Raw genomic sequence first — 12219 nt, 5'->3', positions numbered from 1 at the left:
GATTATTGTAATGCTATTATGGGTGGTGGTTGCCCTGCACGCTTAATAAACAAACTACAGCTGGTAATAATGCTTGGAGTTCTTACCAGAACCAAGTAGTATGACCATATTAGCCCGGTTCTGTCAACACTGCATTGGCTCCCTATTAAACATTGTATACATTTTAAGATATTGCTGATTACTTACAAAGCACTAAATGGTTTAGCTCCCCAGTACTTGAGCGAGCTCTTAACGCATTATAGTCCATCATGTCTATTGCAATCTCAAAATTCTGGTCAGTTGATAATACCTAGAATATCAAAATCAACTGCTGGTGGTAGATCCTTTTCCTATTTAGCACCAAAACTTTGGAACAGTCTTCCAAACATTGTCCGGGAAGCAGACACAGTCTGTCAGTTCAAATCTAGACTAAAACACATCTCTTTGACCTAGCATACACATACACATTATAGACCTCTATAATTCAATGATAGACTGCATAGATTAGGTCAGCCGGAACCGGGAACACTTCCCATAAATCCTGATGTACTTGTTACATAATAAAAAGGATGGTGTCTTCGCTAATATTAGATGCTGGTTGATCTTGATCAACGGCTTATTTTTCCACCTGAGATTGCCACCACTAACCTACGACCAGATATTGTTTTGTGGTCATGATCAGCACGCATTGTTCAACTGATAGAGTTAACAGTGCCATGGGAGGATGCGGTAGATGAGGCATATGAGAGGAAGAAACTGCGGTATGCTCATCTGGCCACTGAAGCAGAACAGCGAGGATGGAGAGTCCAGGTTTATCCAGTGGAAGTGGGTTGTCGTGGTTTTGTGGCACACTCTACAACCCGGTTCCTCAGAGACGTCGGATTCAGTGGCCAAGAGTTGCGTCGTACAGTAAAGAACTTATCTGAAGCAGCAGAAAGGAGCAGCAACTGGCTGTGGTTGAGACGGAAAGATTCTAGCTGGCTGTGTACAGGCCGCCATGCTACGGTTTCGTAGAATTCTTGAAAACTTGAAAGGTCTGTTGGTTTATTTGTATAGGTTGTATAGTATTTACAGTCATTACGTTCCTGTGTATATTGCGTGAATGACGGGTGGTTGGGCAGATATTGTGTTTTGCGGTAGGTGGTATGCCATACGGAACCGTTGCCACTGAAACTGCATATTAACGCACCAGTGGGGCTCGACAGCCTTAGTCAAACGGGTTGGCGCGTATGGTTGGGTTGCGGTGAGATTGTGGTTAGGTCTCAGCAGCAACTGTTGGTTTATTTGTATAGGTTGTATAGTATTTACAGTCATTACGTTCCTGTGTATATTGCGTGAATGACAGGTGGTTGGGCAGATATTGTGTTTTGTGGTAGGTGGTATGCCATACGGAACCGTTGCCACTGAAACTGCATATTAACGCACCAGTGGGGATCGACAGCCTTAGTCAAACGGGTTGGCGCGTATGGTTGGGTTGCGGAGAGATTGTGAGATTGTGGTTAGGTCTCAGCAGCAAGAGGGAAGTAGAGGTCAGTAAGCTGGGCTGAGTTGAGTGGGGGACGGAGGGGGGTGACTCTGGGACGCCAGAGTCACTGTCGAGCCCTCTTGAGGTGTCGTAGGCTAGTCGACGAAACACTGAGGACGGAAGGTGCCCACTTGAAGACCCTAGAGATGTTCCCTACTCCGCTCAATCCAGAGGGTTGTTATGGGGGACCGCACTGTGGTTGCAGCCGTTGTGTGTGCTGACGCGCAATACACTGTATTAACACCAGACAGAAGATTCACGTCACCAGATGGAAAGAAGCGTAAATGGATGGAGAAGCATAGGTTACTGTAAAGCTACGTCTTAGTTGGTGATTATCTAGGCGAAAGCCGAGTACAAATCAGCATGAAGTTTTAACATCTACTCTCGTGTAATGGAAATCATTTAGTCTCTTTTTTTATCCCGAGGTTTACCGCAGTCTCTGGATCTGATGAAGGACCTGTGCCTGGACACAACGACAGCGCAGTCCTGAAGTGTCAACTAGTCTCTACCTGTCACAGTGTCTGGTTTATGTTCCCTGGTGTCCACTAGAGGTCCTCTTTCCCCACGGTGTCATTCACGTTTGGAACTGCATTCCCCACAATCCTTGTCTGCGCTCATCACTGTTCATTGCACTCAGCTGTTCCCCATCATGATTGTCTTGTTCTGTATATAAATACCCTGCCTGTTTAGTGTTTGTTATGGAGTCCTTGTATATTGTAACACCACTTCTGGTAGCCTGTTTTTTTTTTTTGCCTGTTCTTGTTTGTTTTCTTGTTTTTGGATTGCCTTTTGGATTTTGACCCTTGCCTGGACTAGTTTGTGAGTACGGATTACCCTTTAAATAAAACTGCAATTGGATCTCTGTTTCCCGTGTGTGGATCGTGACAATACCGTAGTCTCTTCCCTTCACCTCTGTACTGATAAAACATTGTCAGGATGATTCCAGTTCACTTGGCTACGTGGAAACGATAAAAAATTCTGTATTATAAATTTTTCAAGGCTTGTACCTTGGAACCTATTTCATCGTTTGCGTTCTCGAGCCACCAGGCACTGTTTTGTGCAAATGAGCGGCCGGATCGCATTAAGGGTTTTCTGTTAGAACGGTGTCGTGTTAGCGGCCCCTAAGTTAATAACTAATGATCGTTGCGACAGAAGTGAATCAATCAAAACTAACTTTAGCTAGACAATAACTTTATTCAAGAGCTGCTGTAAAGCCAAAACAATCTGTCACTTTAATTTCCTATTATCACTGTAAAACTGCTTTGAAACAATCTATATTGTTAAAAGCGCTATATAAATGAAGGTGACTTGACTTGACTTTCCTGCAGGGTAGTCAGATTTACTCTGAAACTCTCCACCTCCCCCAGGTCCACATGCCTAGATCTGTTTCAGGATTTATGTATGTATATTTATGATATACAAATACATTAACAAATTCATTAACATGCTAAAACTATTTTGAGTTGTCATGAATAAACCTCTTTTATGTTTCAAAGAAAAATCATGAGTTTGAAAGGACATGAGGGTGACTAATTAACAAAATGTAATTTTTTTGACTAAAAAATGGTGCCAAATCTTAATGCAAACCTTTAAACTGCTTTTTCTTTCTTTCTCTCTTTCATGTGTTCCCTCTATCTTCCTTCCAATCTTTAGCTACAGAGTGATACAGGTCCTAGAAATTGATCCTAAAATAAACTTTTGGCAACATGCTTAAATAACACGCAAACATACATATACACGCACACAAAAAAGGAAGGAGAATAAGAGAAAGACTGACACAGTGCTTCTCAATGCAAATACAAAATCAGTTTAGCTGCACAAAGTGTTGTGGCTAATTCCTGTCTTCCCCAGAAGAAATGAACAGAGCGGATGAAAAGATCTCGACTGACGCCCGGATTGAATGCATGGAATATGCATCTCTGATTGGTTGTGTGAATGTAAGAAGAAATTCCAAATTAATTCGATGTGGGTATTTTGTCTTAAGTAGTGAGGGAGGGGTTAGGGGGTTTCCTTAATTGTCTCCGTTGTTCTCCTTTGCCTCGGCTCTCGCATTGAGCCATAATGTGCCTAGTTTCCTCATTCCAGGGCAGAAAGAGCTTTGCGGAATTTCTAAATTTGAAGATGTTGGCACCGAATTGCAGGACTGGCGGTGGGGAACGACTGGAGCGAGCATGTTCTGCTTGTGGGATATCAGAGTGGCAGTTTTTAAGGATGAATATGCATCTTCAGTATGGTGCGCCACCAGAGCCAGGAGGCATTCTGTTGATGGACCATGTAGGCATCTGGGAGAGTACAATAAAATGTGTTTAAAACAGGGTTGGAAAGCAAGCAGAAAAAACCAAATGATAGAGTGAAAAAAAAAAGTGAAAGAGCAAAAAAACTAGCACCTATGTTTAGTTATTCTAAGCCACCAACATGAATTGAAGGTTAAATAAAGAACACAAAATATGATTCATAATTTTTATTTTAGAAATCATTTCATGTAACTTTTTAAAATAACCCACTGCCTGGTTTAATGTGAAAAATAAACCATTATCTATGTTCATAGTGGCTACATAGCACTTCCTGATGAAAAGACCAGCATAATTGTTTTTGAAGACCTGCTAGTTGAAGTTAATTGATAAAGGAAGTTTTGCTGGTTAAGATGACAGGACACAATGACAACAGAATCCAAAACATATTTTGTTGTTTTCAGTATAGAATTGTATTAATCATTGCATATATTTATAGGTATATTTATAGGAAAATAGGAATTGTATTACTGTTATAAAAGAAATAAAATAATTATAATTCATCCTATATCGTAGTTTGTTCTACAGAGCTATCCATAATCAATCAATTTACATTTTACATTTATTCATTTAGCTGACGCTTTTATCCAAAGCGGCTTACAATTGCTATATTTCAGAGGTCGCACGCCTCTGGAGCAACTAGGGGTTAAGTGTCTTGCTCAGGGACACATTGGTGTCTCACAGTGGATTCGAACCCGGGTCTCTCACACCGAAGGCATGTGTCTTATCCACTGCGCCATCACCATCCCCAATCACAATCAATCAGTCAATCAATCAATCAATCAATCAATCAATCAATCAATCAATCAATCAATCAGTCAATCAATCAATAAATAAATGTGACTTTTTTGTAGTCTGGGGTAAAAAGGCATTTTTTGGCAGATAAACAAATGGCTTTTCAGTTTTCACCCAAACCACAAAAGGTCACATCAAAACAAACTGTATCAGCAAGTTTAATTTAGCCCTTAATAACTATACATCTGGAAATGTTTAATTTCTTCCTTTGACACACGTGGTACATAGCAAGACCTGGCTGACATGAGATGGCACCGCAGTTCAATACAGCCATGATTATCTGTGGCCTCAGAGAGGCCCCCTTTGGTATTTGAGCTTCAGGCTTCAATTAAAACTCCATGCCTGCAGAGAAGGCCAAAAGGCCAGCATACTGCAGAGACTCTTTAAAAACAGCAGGCTCTTGCTGACCCTGTAATGAATTTCCCAGTCCGCCTTCACGCAAAAGAACAAAAATGGCTCCCTGAAGTCCTCTGGAGTCCATCCTCTAAACCATTCCCTCTTCTCATCCTTCCCTCCCTTCTCGTGCCCTCCGCCCTCAACCATGGCCTTGAACTTCACCCCCCTCTTAACTCAGGATGTGATCGCTAGTCTCTGCCTGACACTGAATGTTCCTCCAGAGGTTTTCTAAAATGAGACAAAGAACATAGAGAGTGACCCCATCCAAATGATCAAACTATGGTCTCCTCCTCCAGAGAGAAGCTAACTAAAAGAATAATATGTTTGCCACATCCCAGACTTTACCAGATGGAACGACAGACAAACAGAGAGATAGAGAGATAGAGAGACAGACATATAGATAGATAGATAGATAGATAGATAGATAGATAGATAGATAGATAGATAGATAGATAGATAGATAGATAGATAGATCTGCTCACAATAGACTGACATTTAGAAGACTTTTAGTGGGCCCAGAACAGGTCTCTGAGGTACTCACCATCTGCGGGACTGAGGCCCCTTGCCGCAGAGATCATGGACAGAGAAGGACTGCTGTGCAGTGAGCGGATGTAGTCCATGTAGGGGTTAATGTATGGATGTGGGGGGTTAAAGGGCGACTCCGCCCCCACTGAAGGGTTTCGGTGCGGCGAGATCCGGATAAGGGAGATATCAGAAAATGCTGGGCTGGCTGCCAATGCAGGAGGCCTGGAATCAGAGACGAAGAAAAGCATTTAAGCACCTTAGGAGTCTTTTTCAGATGGTGTATTCTTCCACCATTCAGCGGGGTGGGATGTTCCAAGTCTTTGGGTTTATTTGCAAAATGTCATGTTAACTGTGCATGTACAAACCAAAGCACATGCATACATTTAGCATGAAGCATAGAAGAAAACAGAGCTCAGCACAAGCCACAAAAGCTCGGCATGTGATCTATTCTTTCTGGATCCCTGCTCCAGGTCTAGCATCTGCACAGAATGGTGTAGGAGCTTGAGCAGGAAATGAATGGTGGCACTATCTATCGGCCTCCATCTGCAGGGCCAAATCACAGAGTGAGAGGGAGGGAAAAAGCCCAAACTAAATTCCAACTTCTTCCTCGCAGACATTTCCTAAGATCAAAGCCAGCTTTCAAAACATCACATTTTAATCAGACAGAGACGGCCAGGAATTCTTACCGCTACCCACAATGCCTTGCCAGATCTTCTTGAGATGGTGAGTGTCACTCAGTCTGCTGAGGATTTTGTTGTTACCTTAAACAGCCTCTATTCAACCATTATTGTTTTAGTTTTCTTCAAGCAGGACTGTCAGTGTGGGTTTGCATGAATTAGTATGAGGAAAACCAAATACAGTTTGTTTCTTCTGTATGAATTTAATGAATAATGGGCTTTTAAGAAAGAATAAAATAAAATGAAGAAGATAATCTTCACTATTGCTCAAAAATCTGAAAATGTTTGGCCTAATTACTCTAAAATAATAATTACTGACTCTTGCAAACGTACTCGACACACACACACACACACACACACACACACACACACACACACACACACACACACACACACACACACACACACACACACACACACACACACACACACACACACACACACACACACACACACACACACACACACACACACACACACAAAACAAAAGTTCTGTAGATAACTTTGATTTCAAATGACCTCTCTGAAGGGCCAGATGGACTCAATTACAGTCTAAAGCTTGTCCACTCTGAATTGTCTCCTGTTGGCCTCAGGAGTCTACTTCACCAGCCACCAATGAAAGAGATTGGCCTGTTTCTTAAAATGAAGAACTAAAGCAGAACCAACAAAACTCTTTCTTAAAGTGTCTTTAAATCATTCATTAAAATTCTAAAGGGTTTTAGGCAAGCTGAAAGTGAATGGAGATTATTTTGTATATAAGCAATACAGCATTGAACCTGATTTAATAGCTTTCATTTCAAATAATCAGAAAAAAAGAAAAGAAAAAAGTCACTTATTCTTTGAATCTACATGGAATCAGCACTTACATCCAGTTCTGTTGTAGTTGATTAAAAACTAACACTATTAAAAATAGCTTTCTTTGATTGAAATTAAGCTGAATTAAAATTAGATAAATATTAGATAGCTAATTAGATTAGAAAGCTAAATAGAAAAAAAGCACAAAATTACTAAAACTTTAACTAAAACTAAAATGAAAACTGAAAATATTAAAACGATGGCTGTCAAAATTAACTCGTTAATGCATGCGATGATTTTTTTTTTTCAATTTAACGCATTCAAATATTTAACGCAATTATGCTGCGTAGCATCTGTTTTTTCCATCATCCTTTAGCTAGCATTACATTATATGATCACGCTCTTATACGTGCAAATGCTTTTAAACCAATCAAGCACGACAAGACACAAAAGAGTGCGGCTCAGGGCTCAGTGCAGCACTGTCTTCCGTGCGTCTGTGAATCTCCTGTCTATGTGACACACACGGGTCATGCGCACAGAAAGTCACTTCAGACAACGTGTCGGCCACATTGAGTTTTCTTTTGCACTTGAACGGACAAAAACACACAAAATTCCCATTTTTTTCAACCCCTTCTTTAATATGCATGACCATAAGATACACATACACAACAACATACATTGCTGGATACAAAATAAATAGACAAATAAACAAATCTATACAAAAACAACAAAAACAAATACACTTAACTGTAAACTCACATTATTTAACATCTAATTTATCCACACCTTGATTATATGCATTATTTCATGTTTCATGATCATCTGTCCAAGAACTTTAGAAGAGGGCTCCATATTTTTAAAAGCAGTCATTTTGTTTCAAAGTGACGCAGTCATTTTCTTAAGTGTGTCTACTAATAAATTGAACCATTGGGTAATAGATTTTTTTGTTATCCTTCCAGTTTAATAGTATTACTTATTTTGCTAATATGGATAAGGTAAAGATAAACTTTACTTTTACTTTCATGTTACTTTTGAAGCGCTAATATGAGAAAGATCTCCTTACAGAATTACTGAAGGGAATTTAGAGAGATTCAAATCTAGGATCACTTCAAGTTTATATATAATTTCTGACCAGATTTTCTTTATGTATGTACAGTTCCAGAAGGAGTGGATATAATCATCTATACTATTTTGACTATGTACATTTATTAGTGTTGGCATGGCCCATGAGAGACAGTTTACTTTTTGTGATGTATACTTAATATAGTGTTTTGATTTGTAATAACTGTTTTCTGGAATTACTAGATATGACAAACGTATTTTTGCAAAGTTCTGAAAGGTCTAGGTTAGTATATTCAGAACTAGATCGTTATTCCATTTATCTGTAGGTAGAGAAATTATGGAATCATTGGAGGCTAGGGTATTATAAATCCGTGATAATAATTTGATAAAAGGTACAGATTTAATTTTGTAAAAAAAGTTTATGATTACTACTCACAAAGCTATTAATATTAAATTTACTTTTAATAGCTTCCATTAATTGTATGTAATAATAGCGTGTGTTTTCTGGAATATTGTATTTTTAAAGTAGTCGTTTCAAAAACATATCCTTAGTTTAATATTCCTTTCTCTTTCATTTTTAGGAAGAGAAAATATTTTTTGTTGATAGTAAACATATTGTTGTTCCATAATGGTGTCCAAGGAGGAGGTGAAATGAAAAATACTGTTAGCTGTCCACCACGTAAACAATGTTGTAAGATATTTAAAACAATTATGTTTCTTAATGTTGTTTTCAATAAAAGGGATATTTTTATTTTTGTATTTCTTGAATTAATGAATTAATTCTATATCTTTCCAAGCTAAAACTAAATCACTATACCAATATTTAATGTAACTTGTATTGCTAAGAAATGGTAGTAGAAATGTGGTGCATATAAACCTCTGAGAGGTTTGGGTTTCTGTACGGTTGTGAGTTTCACTCTTGGTTTCCGTCATCACTTCTCTTGACTGAATAACTTTTGTAGCTTTAATAAAAATTAATCTATATTTAATTTATAATTTATGCAGTGAAGAGTGCAGTATTTGATAACTTCAATTTCTGTATATTTCATACCAGTTAGATCAGATATTTAAAAAATACTGTATTTATTGTTTCTACATTAATTTGAAGTTTAAATGTCAAATTATTACAATATAAAATATGATAAAAACTTTAATGTTAGGTGTGATTAATCACAATTAATTACAGAAAAACGAGTACTTCATTCATTATTTTTCTTATTGATTGACATCACTAATTAAAATAAAAGCGAAATAATATCAAAATATTAATAAAACTATAATAGTATAGAATTAATTACGGTCTACATCATGCTAATTTCAAGTTTTACTAATTCTCTGCAAATTCTCTGTTTGTTAAGTAAAACCATACTTTAAGCAAAATAAACATTTAAATAAATACTGATGTTAATAACTACAGTAACACTTCAATTCAATAGTCCACTTTAGATATTCTAACTACATGTCAACTACCAGTCATTAGAGTATTAGTAGACTGTCTGTTTAATATCTGCTAACACTTTATTTTGATAGTCCCCCAACTGACATTCTACTGATTGTAAGTAACATTGCAAGTACATGTCAAGTAGTCAGTATTAGACCTAACAGTCGACTATAATCTAATGAGCGTTAGTAGACATGTAGTTGCAAAATATTATAGTTGTAATAGGATTTTACGATTATAAAGTCACACTAAACGTTGTCTATTCATCTCTGAATGTCAAATGACTTTGCAGTACTTTTCAAGATGAAAGATTGTGCCAGTTTTGAGTTTACCAGATCTGTTCAGGTTCACATATTAACGAAGATGTGTTTCGCTTTTGGAATGTCTGACCCAACTGCTTGCCATGTTCTCTCATAGGCACTAAGGGCCATTTTGCACGTCTTCAATCACAAGACATGTTTATACTTCCTCCCCTAAAACACACTCCCATACCCATGCTACAGCATACTGGTAGCATGTGTGTTCAGGCATGCAAATGTGAGTGACAGCACACTCAGGGTGTGTGTCTTTATAATGTGGAAATATCAGCAAACTACTAAAGGGGGGAATGTAAAAAAAAAAAACTCATGCCTTATCTATGCAATGGAGTATGGCCCCGATCGCCTAAACTAAACAAACACGTACATACATACACACACACACGCACACACGCACGCACGCACGCACGCACGCACGCACGCACGCACGCACGCACGCACGCACGCACGCACACACACACACACACACACACACACACACACACACACACACACACACACACACACACACACACACACACTTTCATGATGAATCTTTTATGACAATCATGACAAAATAACCTACAATTATTATTTATCTCCAATCATGACACTTTACTAAAGAATCAATATTTGCAATAGTAGCTTTCACACTGCTAAAAAAATCAATCGCCCTTAGCACTGGCAAAAACAAACCTGACATGAACTGCACTGAATTTACACCCCCTCAGACCTATATATTGATTGCTACCATATTAAAATACAGTACTTTTAGTGGTAACTCTACAAACTCATTCTTAACTTGTTTTAGAAGGTAAGGGAAAACAAACGGCCACTTGTTTCTTATTTTACAAATATACAGTTTTATCAGAAAGAATGCAAGATAAACTGATACATATTGTTCAAAAGTTTAGAGTTTAATGCTTTTGAAAGAAGTCTCTTATGCTCACCAAGGCTGAATTTATCTGATCAGAAATTATGTTTTATAATATTGTTTATATGTCCATGTCAAGACCATTGCTGAGTCAGGGCTGACAACTTTTGCTTGGAGTGAGAATTATGGAAAGGGGGGAATGTAAAAAAAAAAAAAAAAAAAAAAAAACCTTGCATGATTGTCAAAACATTTGGTCTCTAATTTTATTAAGTTTAGTGACGACATGTTACAATGTTCACATGGTACAATGACTGCTAGGCTACTGTTTTTATTATAGCTTGACAGAAATTTCTCGATTTCAATTCAATTCAATTCTTGTGATTTGATTCCGAACTTGATTCAATATCGATTAATTTGGATAACTATTAGGTACAGAAGATCCATGTTGTTTTTTCTCAAGAAAAAAAATCACCTAATGATGTTAACATAGGAGAGCCCTGTCAGCTGGTATTATTATTAAAAATAACCAAGGTTATTTTATGTTAAAAAGGTTAAAAATAACAACTCAAATTAAATAAAATGCATTTTTTATTATAATAACAACAACGTTATAATACTTTAATGATATAAGTAAAAATATAATAAATGCACATATTTAGCATAATACTCTATAGGTAATGTTTCTAGCCAACAAACGTGCTTTGGTCATTAAATGGCTTTCCTGAGGTAAATGTAACATCATGTGCTATGTAACATCACGTGACCTATTTTTGCTGTTGAAAAACACTTATTGATCGATATTATGTAAGAGGCATATACATTTTGGTAAGTTGTATTGTATCTTTCAACATTTCCTATTGTTCATTTGTGTTTATTTACTATTAATTAGTAGTAAACAGTAAGAGATGATCAGTTCATGTGCCACCTGATCTGAGGTCTGAGGTCTACAGCGATCTGTCATCACATTTACGAGTGCAAAAACGGTATTTATTGTTTGAATTTCGTTATAAAATCGACCAGAATCTGGGAGCTGAGAATTTGTTTCATATCAAAAAGTAACCTGCTCTGTCTTGTGTGTCAGTGTTGCTTCGCGATTTTTCTCTGCGTGAGAAAATGGATGTGCGTCATGAGAGTGTGTGAAAAGTGTCAATGGAGTGAGTCTCACACTGAATGTGTGAGAGTTGGCAGCCCTGGCTGAGCATTTTCTCCTTAAAACTTCAGTGAACAAAGACTATGCTTCAAAAAAGCATGTTCGAAATCGCTGGTGTTTCTTACGTAACAAACTTGTAACGTCAACGTGTCGGCGGTCTTTAGCATATCATTAACATCCCAATAGCAAGGGAGTCTCAAGAGAAGCCAGGATATCCCGGTATATTTGTATGTTGATATGAAAATCGGGTAGATTTAGCAATATGCCGGATGTATGATGTATATTACGATGTTATGATGAACTAAATCCCCTTCTCCACTGACGCTCTGAGTTGTTCAAAGCATTTGTAAGGATGCTGAATTTTAGAAGGCAGCTGACTGACTCTGACATGGCGAATGTGGACATGGTTTGTG

General features: G+C 37.7%; 1 protein-coding gene across 1 annotated transcript in view; it reads right to left on the bottom strand.

Moving 5' to 3' along the window:
• gli3 (GLI family zinc finger 3) overlaps positions 1–12219 on the bottom strand; it is a 248427-nt gene that overhangs the window by 50408 nt on the left and 185800 nt on the right. Inside the window, exon 5 of the mRNA XM_077244337.1 lies at positions 5528–5733. Within this exon, the coding sequence (XP_077100452.1) occupies positions 5528–5733 (206 nt within the window). The remainder of the gene's footprint in view (positions 1–5527; positions 5734–12219) is intronic.

Source organism: Siphateles boraxobius, unplaced genomic scaffold, assembly GCF_051911475.1.
Source record: "Siphateles boraxobius isolate OS27281-9 unplaced genomic scaffold, OSU_SipBor_1 26, whole genome shotgun sequence".
Classification (NCBI taxonomy): domain Eukaryota; kingdom Metazoa; phylum Chordata; class Actinopteri; order Cypriniformes; family Leuciscidae; genus Siphateles; species Siphateles boraxobius.
This window is presented reverse-complemented; position numbering and strand designations above follow the sequence as displayed.